Source organism: Kogia breviceps, chromosome 8, assembly GCF_026419965.1.
Source record: "Kogia breviceps isolate mKogBre1 chromosome 8, mKogBre1 haplotype 1, whole genome shotgun sequence".
Classification (NCBI taxonomy): domain Eukaryota; kingdom Metazoa; phylum Chordata; class Mammalia; order Artiodactyla; family Physeteridae; genus Kogia; species Kogia breviceps.
This window is the reverse complement of record NC_081317.1, coordinates 116,884,384-116,904,173: the sequence shown is the minus strand read 5'-3', so window position 1 is coordinate 116,904,173 and position 19,790 is coordinate 116,884,384. Positions and strand designations below refer to the sequence as shown.

At 46.0% G+C, this 19,790-nt stretch overlaps 1 protein-coding gene across 12 annotated transcripts in view; it reads right to left on the bottom strand.

Annotated features, from left to right (window-relative positions):
• Positions 1–17,208, bottom strand: part of CBR4 (carbonyl reductase 4) — a 153,771-nt gene extending 136,563 nt beyond the window's left edge. For 7 of the 12 annotated variants that reach the window (XR_010841701.1, XR_010841699.1, XR_010841700.1 and 4 more), the window contains exons 1-4: positions 16,146–16,647; positions 14,370–14,490; positions 13,275–13,411; positions 10,362–10,496 (exon numbers count right to left, since the gene is read on the bottom strand). Coding sequence is in view for 3 of the 12 variants with exons in the window: in XM_067040082.1 (XP_066896183.1) it covers positions 10,362–10,496; positions 13,275–13,411; positions 14,370–14,490; positions 16,146–16,482 (730 nt within the window). In the remaining 9 variants the exon portion in view is untranslated. Of the gene's footprint in view, positions 1–10,361; positions 10,497–13,274; positions 13,412–14,369; positions 14,491–15,507; positions 15,658–16,145 lie in introns of those variants that run through there. The other 5 variants (XR_010841694.1, XR_010841702.1, XM_067040082.1 and 2 more) reach the window with 5 other exon arrangements.
• Between the last annotated feature and the right edge of the window lie 2,582 nt (positions 17,209–19,790).

Genomic DNA, 19,790 nt, shown 5'->3' with positions numbered 1-19,790 from the left:
GAAGTTAACACGGCAGTGCTGTGTGCAATAAGGCTTGCAGAGAAGATGATCTCAAGTAGCAGGAGCTGTAGGTAAAGTGACTTAGTATATGGAGCACCAGGTTCTAAATGGTTCATAGCACAGAAGAGCTGCGTATCTATTAAGGAAATCTTGTGAGATTCGTCTGATACATATGAATACATATTACCAATAACTTCTATAATCAGTATTCTGTACGCTACTCATCATTTAGACTTGAAAAAAGAAGGCAAAGTACAGCTGTGATGAAACCGCGTCATGGGTGCGCTGTGAGCGAAGCTCCACCTACAGGAAGATCCCAGTACTGCACGGGCTGAGGCTACCCTACACTCAGGGTCCCAGGGCTCCCGGATCTGAAGCCTCTGGATACACGTCAGGGTCAAAGGTGCCTCAGAAAGTGAATCAGGAAGAGAACGCACTTCACATGCTTACAACGTCGACTGAATAAATCACGAATCTAACATTTAAATATCCAGGTCATCTTCTCAAAGAGTTCATGATACAATTATTTACTCTAAGGTTGTTTTGAATTCTAGCAAAATTGGCATAAAATACTTCCCCACTAACTCGCAACCCTCGGCAGAAAATCAATGATGCATTTAAATCTTAAAAAACAAAACAGACCTCAATAAACTACAGTAAAAACACGCTGCAAGAAAGACCTCGTGACTACCGGTTAGCTCCACTTCTAGGTGGCTCTGCCGATGTCTTCTCAGAGGTGGCATTTCGTGGGGTGAGGGCACCTCCGACTAGCTTCCGTGCCCCACTCTGCTGTACTCTGCAAGCTAACAGCTGGGCAGCACGCACCATCTAAACTGCAGGCTGCTCCTGTCTCGTAAAACAGGGGCAGTAGACTGAGAACGGCAGACTTCAGCTCTACGCAGCTGCTACGACGACTCCAGGACGGAGGTATGCCTCGCCACGGGTCGTCGCATTTCCCCTCAAAGGCCCTCAGTTCTGACGCTGCGGCACGTGGCTGGAAGAGCTCCTGTTCAGCCGGCACCAGTGGACGCTCATCCGGGCTGTTACTCAGGCCGTGCTGAAGGGAACTGAGGTGCCCAGCTTCCGGGGGGATGTAAGGCCACACGGTCTGTGAGAGGCCGCCGGAAGTGTTTTCACCCTGGGAAAAGGGCAGATCTGGAACAGGGCGCGAGGTGCTGGAAGGCAGACCGCAGACCGGAAGGGAGATTCAGGCAGTGAAACGGGGAGAAGGCAAGACAGACCTCTGCCACGGAGATGCGGCCGTGGGACAGACCTGGTCCTCCAGAGACAGCCACGGGAGCCGGCCACCGCAGCAGCCAGCGTGAGACACGTGTGCTCTGACAGGAGACAGGCCTCGTCGCACACCACGGCCTGGACTCACGTCCGTGAGGGGTCAGATCTGTCGAGGAGAGCGCGGAGCCCGCGGGGCCAGCACAGCACCAGGCTGCTCGGGCTCCCCCCCCGCGGGCTGGGGGAGTTCCACGGCCTCTCCCACCGGGAACGGACAGGCCTCACAGCGCAGCTGCCGGCCGGTGCTGGACCCTGTGCTGAAAGCCTGAAAGCGCAGTGGGGGGCGGAGGCCAGGCTGAGAGGGAGGGAAGCCGTCCCCAACGCTGGCTTCTCCTCCCGGACCATGATGTCAGATACAGAGAACAGGAAGCTGTCCCAAATGCAAGCACCGTCCTCTCACTGTCAGCAGCTTTTTTTTTTCCTTCTTAATAGACTTTATTTTTTAGAGCAGCTTTAGGTTTACAGAAAAACTGATCAGAAAGTGGAAGGAGCCCCCACGTACCTCATACAACAGCGCCCTCCCCCTGTGCCCCCCCCTTACTAACACCCTGCCTTAGCGCACTGCATCTGGTGAACCAACACTGATACGCTATTAAGCGAAGTCAGGGTTTACCTCAGGGGCCGCCCTTTGGGCTGGACAGGTCTATGTTCTGAAAAATGCATCTCATCATGTATCCACCACTACAGTCTCATGCAGAGCAGTTTTACTGCCCTAAAACTCTATCTGTAGCTGCTTCTTCAAATTCATATATATCGTCCCCTAGTTTGTCAGAAATCAAAAAAAAAAAAAAAACATGAAGCTAGTCTCTAGTGATAAAGTAGTCCAGGCTCTACCAAATTTCACTACCATTTTATGCTACAGCTCATGAATTACTGATCCTGAATTATAAATATATCCACAACCAGGGCACTGCATATAAAGTCTCCTAGACTCTCTATCAAATCTCATAGGACCTGAGCAGAGATATTAGTAGTTTGTAAACATTGCACACACCCGTTTTTGTGCTTGTGTTGTTTCCCAATTTATGATCTCTCCTAGGCCCCAGAGGACGCTCTCCCATAGCATTCTCCCACTTTATTTATAAAGCTCTGGAAATTTCACTTTACTACTCATTTTACTACATATATGTTTACAACACCTTCCAAGCTGGGTTATAAAAATGACGAACTCCCAGTTGGCGCCACTGTCCACAGGCGACGTCACTGTGGTCACGTATGGGAGTTAGAGGCTTCGGTGGGCTGCAAAGCTGTCACTCCTTAGGCCAGAGACATAACTGAGCAACAGGTGCTCGGCTAACTGAGAACCAGGACACCGCTGCTGCAGTTCCACATCCGTGATGACACGCTCAGTACACTTGTGAAAGATAGGAGCTCTTGAAGAACAGGATACTCTTTCTCAGAAAAGCAAGTGTGGGGTTCTTGTCCAGTGAGAGCTTATATTTGGTCAGCTCCCAAGGAAATGTACTTCCTTGACCAATTTTTGGCTAGCTATAGAGTATAAATAAACAGCATCTCACTTCCACATGACTTGGTCACTATTTTAGTTTTGAATATTTTGATATATTTAAATAAGATGCCAAGACTTTAGCCAGTTTTAGACATCAGTACTACCAATTGTGGGATGTACACTGTCTAATGTGGCTCTCTGCTTAGATGTCCATTCTCTGATATAAGTTCCTAGGACCTAGAAGGAATTAAAATAATCCAAGACACTTTTTTAGGGAGATAAAACAAGGCTGTTTCCAAAATCTAGACCAAGATTTTAACCAGAACAAATTTGTATGTCCTAATATTATGCTTGTAAAAGTGTACAGGGAAGCAGTGTAAAAAATCAACACTACGCTGAACAGCACCTAGAGCACTATCTGTTTTAAGTAGCTGCAAGCTTCTGCAAGCATCTGCCAGCAAGACTTTGTCCCAGGAGTAAACATTAAAGCTCTGCAACTAAAAAAAGGGAGGAGAGGGAGCAAAACACTTAGGGTACCCTGTAGAAATACATGACTGCTGTACCATTTGTCCAGATGTTAAATGCACATACCCTTTGAGCCCTGGCAGGTTCAGTCCCAAGATGACACTCATATATATATTCACACATGTGCAAAATAAATCACTTACAAGTACTGTCACTGCATTACTAGTCGGACCAGCAAAAGATCAGAAACCACCGAAGTGCCCAATGAGAGGCACAGGTTAAATAAATTACGGCGCACCCATAAAACAGACATTATTGTCTTTTAACTCAGCCATTAAAAATAGCGAAGCAGTCACAAAAGACCCCACTTTGTATGACAGGGACAGAAAGTAGATGAGTGGCTGCTAAAGGCTGGGGAGATTGGAGGGAAATGGGGAGTGAATGCTCATGGCTACAGGGTTTCTTTTGGGATGATGAAAATACGATGTTCTCAAATGTATCACAGTGACGATGGAACAATTCTGTGACTACACTAAACCCACTGAATTAGACATTTTAAATGGGTGAATTATGAGCTTTGTGAGTTCTATTTCCATAGAGCTGTTATTTTAAAAAGTGAAGCAGTTCTCTATATGGAATCAACTCCAAAATAGGTTGTCCTATGAGTAAAGCAAGGTACAGAACATTGTGAATAGTATGATCGACTTGTGTTTTCTTAAAAATATGTATTGTGAATGAAAAATGTTGCCTGCCATATCAGTAAACAAAGGCTGGACTTCCCTGGTGGTCCAGTGGTTAGGACTCTGTGCTTCCACTGCAGGGGGCACCGGTTCAATCCCTGCTCTGGGGACTGAGATCCCACAAGCCTCGGCGCCAAAAAAAAGTAAACAGGGCTTCCCTGGTGGCGCAGTGGTTGAGTCCGCCTGCCAATGCGGGGGACGCGGGCTCGTGCCCCGGTCTGGGATGATCCCACGTGCCGCGGAGCGGCTGGGCCCGTGAGCCGTGGCCGCTGGGCCTGCGCATCTGGAGCCTGTGTTCCGCAGCGGGAGAGGCCACAGCAGTGAGAGGCCCGCGTACAGTTAAAAAAAAAAAAAAAGTAAACAAAGGCTGTTGCAGCCATCAAGCCACTACAGCTGCCCCCAACGGTGAGCCCTGAGGGGACTCCGGACGGGACAGATAGGAAGGCACAGGACGCCGGCCCCAGAGAGCTGAGGCGCAGATCAAAGGAGTGATTCCTGTGAGCCCAGACTCTGGCATCTCTCCAGACACAGAAAAGCACTAAACTCCTTAACTTGAGATTTCTGGTTTTCTTTAATGAACGTCATCTTTTGATGTTCCGACTACCTGGCCTTTGTTGCAAAAACTCCTCTACATCCTGGCTCCCCCCTTACCTCCTGGGAGTAGCCCCTTGGAGCCGCCTGAGAGGCTGCCTCCCAGGCTTAAGTCCTCAGAGAGTCTGCCAAATAAAACCTAATTCTCAACTTGTAGGTTGTGCTTATTTTTTCAGTCGACAGTATATATATTTATGCTCTACTGACCTATATATGAAGTACAGAGAGAACCAGCTGACTGTGGTTGGTCGCCTCTGAGGAAGGAGCTGAATGGCTAGAAAAGACTCACTTTTCATTCTGTGCCTTTTTGTACTTCTGAATTTTGTACATGTTTGTGTTATCTATTGAAAAGCAATGTATCCAACATAGTTTCAATTTATCAACTATTCTGTTTCTCATATTCAATATTTTCCAATCAGTAACATCTATCCATGATGAGAAATTTATAGTTAATGTAATACCAAAGCTTAGCAACTAATTTATCTTTAAAAAGTTAAAAATATTAGGCAGCAAATGATAGCCTACTTTATTATTTTGCTTGTTCCTTGTTTTTCCTATTATGATTTGCTATTTAACTGTTTTTAACTTAATTGGAAACTCCATTTGCAGGTGACGAGGAAAACATTAAAAATAAACATCAATTCTGTTAAAGGATCTGAAGAATCTAGTTGAAATTACTATCTAAAATAAAGTTAATAAATAATCCATAGACTCGATTTAATGCTACCGTTTCAACTTGTACTTTGCTTCTAATGAATGAAGCATATTCATACCGTGCTTATAGCACAGCCAATATATTACATCACATTACAGCCAAGATAATAAAGGTCACCCTACTCAGTGTCCACACTTTTTAGCAACGGGTTTTTTCTTTCCTTCAGTGTAAACTGCATTAGAAAGTAAGATCTTTAGGAAAGGCTATACAAACACACATCCCTAACACTCATAAAATTTCCCTTTATATACAAACTGGATTTGCACTATTTAGCCTGTTGCCTTGATAACTAATTAACTCTGACAAAATTAAGCATTCCTTCTCCAGCGTTTCCATAGCATCACAGGGGTACCTGCTTGGCATTCACATGGCACTGTAATTATTTGTCTGTACACCTGTCTTTCCCACTGTACGTCTTTCCTTGTGGCAGAAATAGCTTATTCGTGTTTGTAATTTTGGAGTGTTGCCAGCCCTCACATACAGGAGACACTCAGGAAGTCTGCTGAATGAATGATTAGAATCAGGATTAGGAACACTTGCACTCCCCTGAAACCATCCAGCTTTGAGATCATCGTGACCTAGAGTTAACTCTTCATCACCCACACTACTGCATCCCTAGAAAAGTGGGAAGCACATACATGCTGCCCCAAAACATAAATCATCTACTCTATACATGGTTAAACTCGGCTAACACGAAAATCAATCAGGCTGCATAAAGCATACACACACAGAAAGCAGTGCCAAGACCACAGTGCAGCTTTGGGATTTCCCCCCCCCCCCAAAATGAATGTATCTAAATTGAGTCATTTATCAAATGTTCATGGATTTGGAATGCTTGAACTCAGCTGGTCTCTGACTCAACAATGAATTGGGACGAAGGAACGCTGTAGAGCAAGAGGCCTGCCAGGACATTCCAACAATTCCCTGGTCCCTGCTGGTTCAGCACTGGCGCCAAATGCAACACCAGCTCTGGGGCCCACGGAGCAGAGCGGCCAGGGTGGGCTTCAGCCTCCTCCTTATGAGCCCCCAGCGGGCCAGCCCCAGTGCCCACGGCAAGCTGGGACAAAGGTCCCATGGCGACTGGCAGAGACACAGGAGAACACTCACTGTCCTCAACAGTCCATTAACCGAAGCTTCTATCACACCAGCTAATGAGTGATGACGTAGATTTGAGTTTCAGCACCTTTTTATTCGTCTCTTAACTAATCCAGGCAATTTCTATCAACTAGTAATTTGTCAAAAGGCAAATAATGTAAAGGTAAAAGTTATAAAATTGGAAGATTCCAGATATTTTAGACAGAACATAACAGCAAAAGGACTAAAAGACCTAAATCTTGTAATGATATAAAACAAATCTAAGGGGCCATAATTTTCAAGCCTTGCTTAGCTGGCAATCAAAAAGATAAAGCTTTTGTAACGGTTCCACCGAAACCGAGCTGTGGAACCTTGGGCGACGCACTCTGTCTCTTTGGGCCCGGTCTTCTAAACGGTTAAGATGACTAGAATAAATCACCACTAAGATCCTGTCCACCTAACATTATCCCATCATCAGTGCAAAATTTAAAAACAAAGATATTATATAAAATATAAGGTACAAGAAATTTTTTTCTAGGCACCAGTTCATTACTTGATTTTTTTCACAATCATTTTAGAACTACTCATTTTAGAACTTTTTCTAATCATTTTAGAACTATTTCTAATAATTTTAGAAGTATTCAGGTTCTAAACTACTCTTATCTATGAGTATCAATTCACAGGCTAATTAACGGCTTCCTTCTCCATAAAGCAAAAACCATAATCAAGTTATTTTAATAGGTTTTAGATAAACACACAAACGTGTGTATGTCTGACAAATACATAATCGCGCGCGTGTGTGTGCGCACGCGCTGACATGCATCCGGGCCGGGCAAAGTGCACACTTTCTCACGCTGCCACACTCTCATGTCCCCCGTGCTCTGTGAGCCACCCCAGCTCTGTCTACACCTCCAGGGAGCAGCTTGGGACCGGCTCCACTGCCACACAGCTCACATGAGAACCGACAGCCCGATACCAACCTGCTCAATTCGTGGACTTGTCAACTCTTTTGGAAAAAAAAAAACCAGACTAAACGTCAGCCTTGGATAGGTCTTTTCTACTTTTTTGTTTATTTTGTTATCTGCAAATTTGTACAAACATATAAATGGTTCTACTCTCCAGACAGGTGATTTCTGAGGTTACCGCTGGGACCAGAGACTGTGTTTGGAATACTGAACTGCAATGTTTTCTTAAAACTAGGGTCTACTTTGTTACACAGGTCTGCTTGTAAATTTGTGGAACCCTAGATATTTGAGGCAGCTTCCATAATTTTCATTTTGCATTCTAACTGGACCAGTACTAACTTTATATGTGCTTAACTGGTTTTTACACCTTGGGACGCTACCTGGTACGTTTCTGACTCATCTTAGAAGCACCGTACTTAGTACTCACACTCTCAATGGTCCTGGCCTATTCCAACAGGACAGTGACAGGGCAGTCCTGGAGACTTTGCCTTTCACGTTTGGGAGCACCTGATACGTTTTCACGTACATACTCTGAAGCGCTCGCACCTGCTCCCACCATCCTGTGGACCCCGTGCGCCCACGGTGCTGTCTTTTGGCACCTGCGTGCTCGCTGGCTGTTTCAGTTACTCCCGGGAGCCTCAAAACGTGTGGACATCAGAAAGGGAGACGTGTGTCTAAAACTGGAACTTTGGGGCGATTTAACCTTTTTGAATTGCGCTTCAGCAAGTTTTTCCTCCTAATCCTGCGCCTGTTCTGGTCCAGGCAGAGGCTGGTTCTGTAGCTCTGCCTTGAAGGAGTAGGTCCACAGTCACCCCACCCCTCTCCCTTCTGCCCTGAAGGTCGCTCGGCACATGGTGGAAATCCGAGTTTAAAATGGGGCTTCAGTCGCCTGTAGAATGCTTTGCGTTCATGGGTGCAGGTGGCTACCAAACGGAATAAACTTGTTTACACACCGGGGCAACTAATTTGCTAACCAACAAACCACGCTGTACGTTGTACATTCGAATTTATTTTAAAACCCTTAGCACAAGTTGGAGAATTTCTTTAGCCTTTAGCAACCTAAACTATAACTCCCATCATTCTGTTGCAATATTTTCCAGTTACCTGTAACAGACCAACCAGGCTAACTTGGCTTTGCGTCCTATTCAATCCATCAATATTTCCAACTCGTGTGGAGAGCCTCAAGTCAGCACAGGGAGAGGAACGGGTGCACTTTCTAAGACGCTCCCCTCGCCTTCTTCAGGAGGCTCTCACTGCCGCGGCGCCGAGCCCACAGCCCGTTTGCTTTGTCTGCCAGGCGACCTGCGCCCTGCTGGCTTGGTCTTCCTACAGGCTTCACAAGGACACCAGTGTTCCCGTGGATTCTCAGTAGGCGGCCAGCTCTACTGCGAGCCCCCCACCCCCCGCCCCGTGACTTCTACTCCTGAAGACCCCTTAAATTCCCACCTCCCTAACCACGTTCATTGTCGGCCACGCACAAACAGGTCGGATATTGGCAGCCTGAGTTCCTCTGAGGGATACCTCCCGCGCACGGGCTGGAACCTGCGGGGGCCGGCGTGCGCGCCCTCACTTCGGTTACCACGTGCCACCGCTGCCCCCTGCACCACCACACAGCAGGCCTCAGAGCGCCCCCTTCGCTCACTGAAGAGGCAACCACAGCTAAAATCACTACTACAACCTACTACTTCCCAGAGTGACTTTTCAAAAGATGTTTCTTCCTCCTGAGCCTGCGTAAAATATCTTTTCTCCTTCAAATTTTTCTTTGTGTTGAAATTCTAACGTGACTACGGGGTAGCTCTCCGGGGCAGTGGCACCCAGTGAAAGGCGTCTTCTCCATTTTGGAAACAAACATATGTGACCTATGATCATTCTTTCTCTGTACAAACACTGGCTTTCTGCAGTACAGGCAGACCTCGTTTTATTGCGCTTTGCAGACACTGCGTTTTTTACAAGTTGAAGGTTTTGGGCAAGCCTGGATCAAGCAGGTCTATTGGCGCCATTTTTCCAATAGCATTCGCTCACTTCATGTCTCTGTGTCACATTTTGGTAATTCTCAAAATATTTCAAACTTTTTCATTATTACTGTATTTGCCGTGATATCTGTAATCAGTGATTTCTGATGTTAGCACTACAACTTGACTTGAAGGCTCAGATGATGGTTAGCATTTTTTAGCAATCAAGTATTTTTCAATTAAGGTATGAACACTGTTTTTATAGATATAGTGTTACTGCACACTTAATAGACTATAGCATAGTGTAAACATAGCTTATATATGCACTGGGAAACCAAAAGGTTTGTTGACTCGCTTCATTGTGACATGCTCTCTACTGCGGTGCCTGGAACCGAACCAGCAGTGTCTCTGAGGTCATGAGTACGTTAGTTACTGTAGGGGATTACTGCGTGAAGTGTGCAAATGACATCACCTACATAGCCTTGTTGGATTATCTCCTCTGGTTCACACTGTTATTAAAAGCACATTGTATTACAGAGTTATTCAGGTATTTTAGATATAAAGATGCGTTGTTTCTTTAATCTAGACGTATGGAATACATTAGGTGATAGATACATTTTTGGAAAGTTCTGCTTTGACAAACTGACAAAGTCTAAATTAACCAATACTGTATCCCATGAGCAGCAAATCAATGAAACATCCCAAGAAGAGGAGAAAGACAATTGAAAAGGAAACAGTTCTCCAAAGGGACACAACTTGGACCCGTTCACCTGCAGGGTATATGCTACCAGTACTCCCCAGCCCACTTACTTGAAATTCTTACATTCAGCTCCTGAGAGTTCTTAACTTAGATACAAGTGACTTTAAATGAGAAGTTTCTCTTGTGGTTTTAGTACAGATGCAGCATCCCGGCCCCCCGAGTCCCATCAGACCGAGGTCACGCCCTCCCGGGTGGCGCTGCTCCAGGACTGAGGAACAGTGCAGGTTCCCTGCTCCTGGCCCAGCACCTCTGACAAGTGCCTGATGATGATGACGTGCTTACAGACACAAGAACGGTCTTTACTGTTATTTAAAAAGCCATAGGTGCATATAAATTAAAAGGAAAAAGAAGTTCCCACTTACCTGGTGCAACGACATTCACTCTAATTTTCTTTCTTGCTACTTCTTTAGCAAGAGAGCGTGAGAACGCAACTAGCCCGCCTTTACTGGCGCTGTACACGGACTGGCCAGAACTGCCTTTTACACCTGCGACGCTTCCTGGAAAAAGAAATGAGAGCAAATTCAAACCAATAAATGGGGTTACCATTCTGAATGTTCAGATACTCTACAGTAGACAAACAGGTACAAACTATTCTACCCTGTCCCTTGCTAAACTTAGGAACCCTGACCGTTGTCATTGAGTAGTAAGACTTAGGGTCTGAGTCTGCTCAGAGACACAGAGGAAACAGGATCCAAAAGCAGCTCACGGGAAACCCTGAGTGCCAGGCAGGGGTTGAGAACGGATCCATTAAGTGATAGGTACCCATTCTCATCTCTGAGGAGGACAGACATGATGAAAATTCTACAGTAGTTACAAAGGCTTCCAGTAGAAAAGGTTAAAACCAGAAAAAAAAAAAAAAAGTCAGATAAAGGCTGATTTTATGATTCTACCACACGCATTAGGAAGTATTTATTTCCACCTAAAAAAATAGTTCATCTGAGGATAAATCTTACTAAATTTCAACTACTATTAATCTAAATTAGCAAAGTTTCAATTGCACACTATCTATAAAATTGCAATTTAGTTACCTTCAGCAATGTATTAACCTGTACTGCCTACTATAAAGATTCTTGGGTGCCTTCATTTATATGAATGAAAGAATAATTTATAATTCAAGTATCAACTGTACGGAAATAAATCCTTGCAGAAGAGAAATTGGGGAAATAATCTTCTCCACCAGTGACCTGTACTTATGATATAAAAATTAATCAAGAGCCTCAGAAAATTTTTGAGAAAGTAATTTAATTTTAGAAAAAGAGAACATTCCAAATACTTCTCAAATTATAATCAACAAGTCCAATATTAAAATATTTAACCATGTTAGATGTCACATGCCAGTTAATGACAAAGGAAGAAAGAAAAACAAGGAGAGACACAAAAACAAAGAACAATGCAGGCTTAAGAGGAAAGGCCGAGCTTGAGGCTGAAGCAGCTTTATTTCACACCATACGCTACAGTTCACCTGTCAGAGTGATAACTTCTGAAATACAATGGACTTTCTCACAGTTTAAAGTAGTCCCCTCTGTGATAAGAGTCCCCTAGTTTATTTTCAATACTCTATTTTTACTTACTTTCAGCACGATCTAAAAGTTTGCATGTAAACAAAGGACTGATATGGGCTTTTCACATATATCTAAAAGGGGGATATTTTAGAGTTAAACAAATACACCCCACTTTATCAGGTGAAACATACAAGCCAGTGTACCAGCTTACAAGAACCCAAATCATATCTGGCTGTGTTAGAAGGCAAAGGTCAACTCATTTACTAAGCTTTTATAAGAAAACTGACCTCTCACATTTTTAAGGGTAAATGTCAAAAATGTTCTACTTCTTATTAGCACACTATTCTTTCCTTTTCTCATTTTCAAAAAAGAAAAACCCTATATTCTGGCTTTAAAAACCCTTATATTCTGGTTTAAACCCTATACATAAACCCTATATTCTGGCTTGGAAAGACACCTCCTGCATTAGAAAGCACAGGGTCACTGACTTTAACAGAGCAGCATCCCCCTTCTGTGGCCTCCTACGGTATCACCACTTCAAAGGCAGATGGCATGCTGCTATTTTGAAACTGTCAGACTGAAATACAACTTCAAGCCACTTTGCATTTTAAGGTCTACAGACACATTTTACGGTCTGTCTGCCCTGTGGGGCAGGTGAACTGAAGACTAGGAGTTACTTACATCCGTCCTGAAAAACTGAAAAGGTTATTCTCTTAAGTAAACCTCCTCTTAGACCTGTGAACTAGATTTATTAGTGACTCATGCAAGCGCTGTAGAAATCACTTTTTAGCCCCCACGAGCAAAAAGTTTTTAATTTCTTGACCAGTTTGAAAATTCGATTTCACATAAAAATCAGGATGTTCGGACTTCCCTGGTGGCATAGTGGTTAAGAATCTGCCCGCAGGGCTTCCATGGTGGCACAGTGGTTGAGAATCCGTCCGCCGATGCAGGGGACATGGATTCGTGCCCCGGTCTGGGAGGATCCCACATGCCACATAGCGGCTGGGCCCGTGAGCCATGGCCACTAAGCCTGTGTGTCCGGAGCCTGTGCTCTGCAACGGCAGAGGCCACAACAGTGAGAGGCCCGCGTACCACAAAAAAAAAAGAGTCCGCCTGCCAATGCAGAGAACATGGTTTCAAGCCCTAGTCTGGGAAGATCCCACATGCCGCAGAGCAACTAAGCCCGTGAGCCACAACTACTGAAGCCCATGTGCCTAGAGCCCGTGTGCCACAACTACTGAAGTCTGCACGTCTAGAGCCCATGAGCCACAAGAGAAGCCACCGCAGTGAGAAGCCCGTGCGCCACAACGAAGAGTAGCCCCCACTCACCACAACGAAAGCCTGTGCACAGCAACAAAGACCCAACACAGACATAAATAAATAAATATTTTTAAAAGTTAAAAAAAAACCAACAGAATGTCCTATTTCTCTTAAAAAATCCAAATAGCTGGACAAAGTGCAGCATGTTTGTGCACAGCAACCACCCGCTGGATCTGAGCCATTCCCCACTAGGCACCTTTTGTCATGTATCACCTGGCTCGTGCTGTCACTTTCCCAATACCTGGTGGTGTCACTCATGTAACACCTGCTTGACCACGAGAAGGATGTAAATGGGCGATTCCTGTTTACCGATTAATCAGTTAATCCAATCCTTTTTCTACAGATAACAGAGATACATTCCGTCCAAGTTTCACAAGTAAATATGTTCCAAACTAGTTGATAACTTTCTTATGGTACATGAGATAATAATAAATCCACAGAGGTCAGACTCACCCACATTCACAATGGACCCTGTCTGCTGTTTAATCATTGTCTTCACGGCAGCTCTACAGGTCAGCATGGAGCCCAAGAGGTTAGTATGAAGCTGAGATAGCATATCTTCGGCATTTGTCCTTACTAAGAGGTTATCCCTACCAAAAACACAAAAACCACGTAATTTAAAATTGGGATAAAACATAACAAATTAAAAAGTCAAGGGCTTCCCTGGTGGCGCAGTGGTTGAGAGTCCGCCTGCCGATGCAGGGGACGCAGGTTCGTGCCCCGGTCCGGGAAGATCCCACGTGCCAGGGAGCGGCTGGGCCCATGAGCCGTGGCCGCTGAGCCTGCGTGTCCGGAGCCTGTGCTCCGCAACGGGAGAGGCCACAACAGTGAGAGGCCCGCATAACGCAAAAAAAAAAAAAAAAAAAAAAAAGTCAAGAAATATGTAACATTTTCCCTGAATGCAGAATACAAGAAGTGCTTTATATTTGAGCTAGAACATCTAGAAAGCACATTTTAAACTTGGTTTGAGGCACTAAAATAACAACTGATAAGCCAGAAAGGATCCCTTGGAGGACAGGCCCTGGCCCCACTCAGGTAGAGGGGCACATACCCCTAACTGCTTAAAGTAGGGCCATGTGGCCAAAATAGCTTGAATGAAGTTAACTGCCACACTACACCTTGCTTAGAAAGTAAATTTTTATATTATTCTAAATATTATGTCCTAAATTCACTTAAAAAAAAAGAATACCCACTCTGATTCCATTAATATTAACTGAGAAAACATATATGGTGGCAGAGGTCAGGACCATGGTTACCTATAAGGAAGTACTAACTGAGAAGAAACTGAGAGAGCCTGCTGGGGTTCTGGAAAAGTTCTGCAGCTCAATATGGGTGGTGATTACAATGTTAAAACTCAACTGTACCCTTACTATAATCTTAATGTAAAAGAATGAAAAGAGTGCATGGATTAACAGATCAAGTTTCAAAATACATAGTTTTTCTTCCAATGAGAAGTAAAACAAGTTAATTAATATGTTAACTCATATTACTCAAAGACATAGAAGAAAAAAAAAGACATATAGAAATGTACTTAACTTTGTGACCAACCTGTTAATTCCAGCTGCATTTACCAAGAAATTAACTCGACCTAAGTTCTTCTCTATCTCTTCAAATGTAGTTTGAACATCATGTTCTCTGGCAACATCACAGCTCAATGCCAAATGATCTCCTATACAACAAAATTAGATCAGAATTACTAACAAAGTATAACTTGAATTTAAAAATGATTCAATACACATTTGTCAAGCATCTACTATGAGCTAGATCTGTTCTATCCAGAACATGAGATAAAACATGATTATGTCCCCGATTCCTGATTTCATGGAGTTCAGTCTCATAAACTGGATGGGGGCAGGTGGGTAACAAGAAATAAAGTACTTTGTATGATTCATCTAACAATATTTATAGCTTTGACACTGACTCCATGCTATGCAAATTCAACATTTTTCTCTGTTTTATATTCCTTTTTTTGAAACGTAGTGTCTCATTCAGTTAGGTTTTTGATGAATTGGTTTCCCGGCCCTGAAATAAACTCTAAGATTTTTTCGTTTGTTTAGCTATGTCACATGTATTATAATGACTATTGTTCAAGCCTGACCATTAGGAGAGATAAGACAAAATAGGAAGCTGTTAAAAAAAAAAATGCGGGCTTCCCAGGTAGCGCAGTGGTTGAGAGTCCGCCTGCTGATGCAAGGGGACACAGGTTTGTGTCCCGGTCCGGGAAGATCCCACATGCCGCAGAGCGGCTAGGCCCGTGAGCCATGGCCGCTGAGCTTGCGCCCCGCAAGGGGAGAGGCCACAACAGTGAGAGGACCGCATACGGCAAAAAAAAAAAAAAAAAAAAACCTAAACCTTTTTTACTAAAAACAACTCTTACCTGCTTTTTAAACATATCCACTTTCTTTGAAATATTTAAATATCAAAAAATTACTTCAAAGAAAGCATTCTTTATTTAATGATACATCTTTTTAACAGTCTAAACTAGATTTTTAAAAGAACTAAACAATTGTTTATCTTGTGGCTAACCTTGCCTAATACATTAACATTAAAATTATCTCCTTAAACATTCGGAGACAGTAGGTCATCCGGGAAGTGACACTTTCTGGGTGAAAACCAGTCACTCATGGACCACGTAATTCAAGGAAATGCAAGGCCCCGGAGCATCTGCCTCTCTCTCAGCTCTTACCTGAAGACATGCTGGACCCACAACCCCTGAAACCCAACCAGCAGATTTCATCCTGTCCAGCCAACACTGATGGCGTGGGTGACGCAGAAGGACCCCCACGTTCTCGCCCCAACCAGCAGATTTCATCCTGTCCAGCCAACACTGATGGCGTGGGGTGACGCAGAAGGACCCCCACGTTCTCGCCCCTTTGAATCTGAGCAAGAAGCATGGCTGAGATGCTCCCTGGTCCATAACGCACCTGCGGCCCACGTTATCACTTCGGTGAAGCCGTCGGTAACGTTCCTGTAAAGCTGCCCCCCCGCCCCCGACGGTGAACCCGGTGCCCCTGCTCCCGGCCCGCCTACTACCTCAACAATAGCTACGAGCTCGGATCCTCACAGCGCCCTGTCTCCCTACTCTCCAGAAACTGAAATTCGCAGAGCAACTAACAATCCATTCCTAATAAACGGGGGGAAATGGAGTTTAAGTGCAATAACAAGGAATCTGGCGGAACAATTCTCATTGTCCCTTGGTGATGGTCACCAAAGCATCGTAGTAACGTCGGTGCCTCGGACACAGGAAAGCAGACCGGGTACAACCAGGACTGGAAGTGCCGCGAACGTCCTGGGCCGGCACTGCCTGCTCATGCGCACACGTACCGACGCCCAAGAACACGCAGGCGCGCAGGGAAGCCTCGCCAGACCGCACCGCACGTGCGGCACGCACCGCCCCGCGCCCCACACTGTGAGCCTGACCGGCCCGGGGAGGAGGGCGCCCACGACGGCTTCTCGGACCCGCAACGGCCGCGGTCCACACTCGCGCGCGGAGGCGGGGCGCCCCCGGTCGGTACCCACCGCCCAGGTCCCCGGCCGCGGCTCTGGCCCCCTGCAGATTCCGGGCGACGATGGCCAGTTGGTAGCCTCTCTGGGCCATCAAGCGGGCCACCGCCCTGCCGATGCCCCGGGAGCCTCCGAACACGGCGCACACCCTGTCCATCTGGGACGGGGAGCCGCAGACCCGGAGGAGGAGACTACAAGGGCCGGCCCTTCCCACCGGCCTCGCGCCTTAACACCACGGCGGCTGCCACAAACCGAAGCGCCGCCCCAGACCTCCCGCCGCCGGACTGGAGCCCGGGAGGGCGGAGGCGCCCAGAGCGCCACGTCAGCACGTCACGTCGGCGCGCCGACGTCAGTGCGCAGAGGTTACGGGCGCCACGCCCTCCGCGGACGCGAGCGTGGGCGGGAGAGACCGGGGGCGCGAGAGCCAGCTGGAAGGGGCCGCGCTGCATGCTGGGACTTGTAGTCTCGGTGCCGGCGGAAGGGCGCGGGCGCGGTGCCGTGGGTGGGCTGGGGGCTTCCCCGCAGTCGGTGGGCCCTGGGCTCTGGCTTTGCCAATGTCCTGTACGCTGGATGTTCCGTCGTAAGATCAGGACAGTGCCGGATTGGGCCACGGTGATCACAGCGTTAGGACCCGGGATGGACTCTCCTGAGGTCCTCCCGTGAAGGAGTAGACACCGGAGTCAGCGTCACAGCAGACCTTGGTCTTCCTGTTTTCCAGCTTGGCTTATGTGCCCCACGCAGGATGAGGCCTGACAAACCAAACCGTGGGCGCGTCTGGAGCAGAGAAATGTTTTCGTGTGGGGCTGTAAGAGGGAAGAACGTGCCTGACTCCATAGTGGGTCTGTTTCTTCCACTTTAACCTTTGTATTGTTGCTTTTACTTTGATTTAAGAATGTTGCCTGGGCTTCCCTGGTGGCGCAGTGGTTGAGAGTCCGCCTGCCGATGCAGGGGACACGGGTTCGTGCCCCGGTCCGGGAAGATCCCACATGCCGCGGAGCAGCTGGGCCCGTGAGCCGTGGCCGCTGGACCTGTGCGTCCGGAGCCTGTGCTCCGCAACGGGAGAGGCTGCAACAGTGAGAGACCTGCGTACCGCAAAAAAAAAAAAAAAGATTGTTGCCTGCAGCCTGAAATATACAGGAGAGCCAGTGCTCAAGGCTCTGACCTTTAAGGGGACACCACTTTTCCATTCATACAGAGATAAAAAGTTGCAGAACAAAGAATGACGTTGGTCTAGTTGGAGGTTTACAGGAACATCGTGACCTGACCTTTGTGGAGAAACTGCAAGAACAAGGGATTCCTACACAAAATGTGCAACAACCACCCACACCCCCTCCCTCACCTGGCCTTTAAAAATGCTTTGGCGGTTTTGGGGGCACAAGGCACCCATCTCCTTGCATGGCCCTGCAATAAACCTTTCTCTGCTCCAGAGTCCGACGTGTCAGTATTGTTGGCCTCACTGTGTGTCTGGCACATGAACTTGGTTGGGTAACAGTTTCAGGAAAGGAGTTTTTATGGGCACAGTTTGCTAGGAGGTTTGCGGAGTGTGTACCCCTCCTCTGATTGGTTGGTGGGGAGGTAACAGGGCGGTACTCCAGGAATCTCAGTTATCAGCCTCTGGTTCCAACCAGTCTGGGTCCCCTTCGGCCTTAAGTCACCATCCTCTGCCGGGTGGGCCCTTAGTTCCTGCAGAAGAGCTCAGAGACATGTATGAGGCTGTTATGCAGGTTCCCTGAGGGGAAACCAGGACTCTGCCCCATCTTGCGCTATTGTTTCTATCTGCACTCCTCCGCCAATAAGTAACTGTTTGAATCTGGCCTTTGGAACTCAGGGAAGGTCTAGGAAGCAGAAAGTCTTTTTCCTACGAACAAGAAATAGGTGACTTGGAAAAGCTTTTATATCCGGGAGAGTCCCACAAGATCCTGCTCAGTTTCAACCCCCACCCCTCTTTGATTCTCCTGCATCTTCAGGGGAACAGGTGTTAGACAAGAAAAGGAATAACATTTTGGACAGAGGGGTTAATCATAAACGCAGTTTTAGGGGGACTCGGTTTCACCCGCCTGAAGGAGTGGGACACGAGGGTCAGACTCAGCCCAGACCCCGCGCTCCCTCCCCCTGCCCCACCCAGACACACTGTTCTCAAAGGGAGCTGTTGTTGAGGCAGGTGCCCGGTCAGGAACATACAGGAGGAGCTCAAGAAAGGCTAACTGAACGGTCTTGCCTCAGCACCCTCGGCTGCTGCAAACAAACGAAAATACTTACTGCAATTCTGAAGAGGATGGGCTCAGTGCTCTCTGGGTTAATAAGCTGCAAGTTGAGCATTTGTTACAATTTTACTTGATACAATCTTTATATTAAATGTTTCAGAAAAGTAAACCGTGGTCCCTATACTAAAAAGTAGACCATCTGGGGGCAACAGGACAACTACACGTGAAACACTAAGGAGCAGCACACAATCATGAAGTGCAAAATTATCCTAACAGGAGAGCTCAGAGGAGAGGGAGGTCAATGAAGGATGAAGAAATACATGGAGAAGCCGGATCTGAGGGCTGGATGCAGATTGAATGAAGGCAGGGAAAGAGCCAAAACAAAACAAAATCCTAAGCAAATTGAGCATCATTTTTGTCCTACCGAGCTCCTGGAGGGATTTGAAGTGGCTTGCAAAAATATATAGTAAAACGTCACATACATTAGGATGGCTACTATTTAAAAAAATAACTAATAATAACAAGCATTGGCAAGGATGTAGAGAAATTGAAACTCTTGTGCACCGTTGATGGGAATGTAAACTGGTACAGTTGCTCTGGAAAACGGTATGGTGGTTCCTCAGAAAAATTAAAGATAGTCTGACCATATAATCCAGCAATTCCACTTCTGGGTAATTCCACTTCTCAAAAGAATTGGAAGCAGGGTCTTGAAGCAATATTTGTAAACCCATGTTCATAACAGCATTATTCATAATAGCTAAAACGTAGAAGCAACCCAAGTGACCATTGATGGATGGTGGACAAGCAAAATGTAGTACACGCATGCACACACACTGGAACATTAGTCACCCTTAGAAAGGAGTTCTGCAATGTGCTACAACATGGATGAACCTTGAGGACATTACACTAAATGAAATAAGGCGGTCACAAAACAACAAATGCTGTATGATTCCACCTATACAAGGTACTCAGAGCAGTCAGAATGATACAGACAGAAAGTAGGATGGAAATTGCCAGAGGTTGGGGAGGAGGAGGAAAGGAGAGTTGGTGTTTAACAGGTGTAATGTTTTCGCAAGATGAAAAGAGTTCAGGAGAGGCATGGTGGTGATGGAGGTTACCATACGGGTGTTACTTAATACTATTGAGCTGTACACTTAAAAATGGTTAAGAAAGTAAATTCTATGTGTATTTTACAACAATTTTTAAAATTGGGGAAGAAAACAACCACAGCCATGCAAATATTAACATTGACAACAAGAAC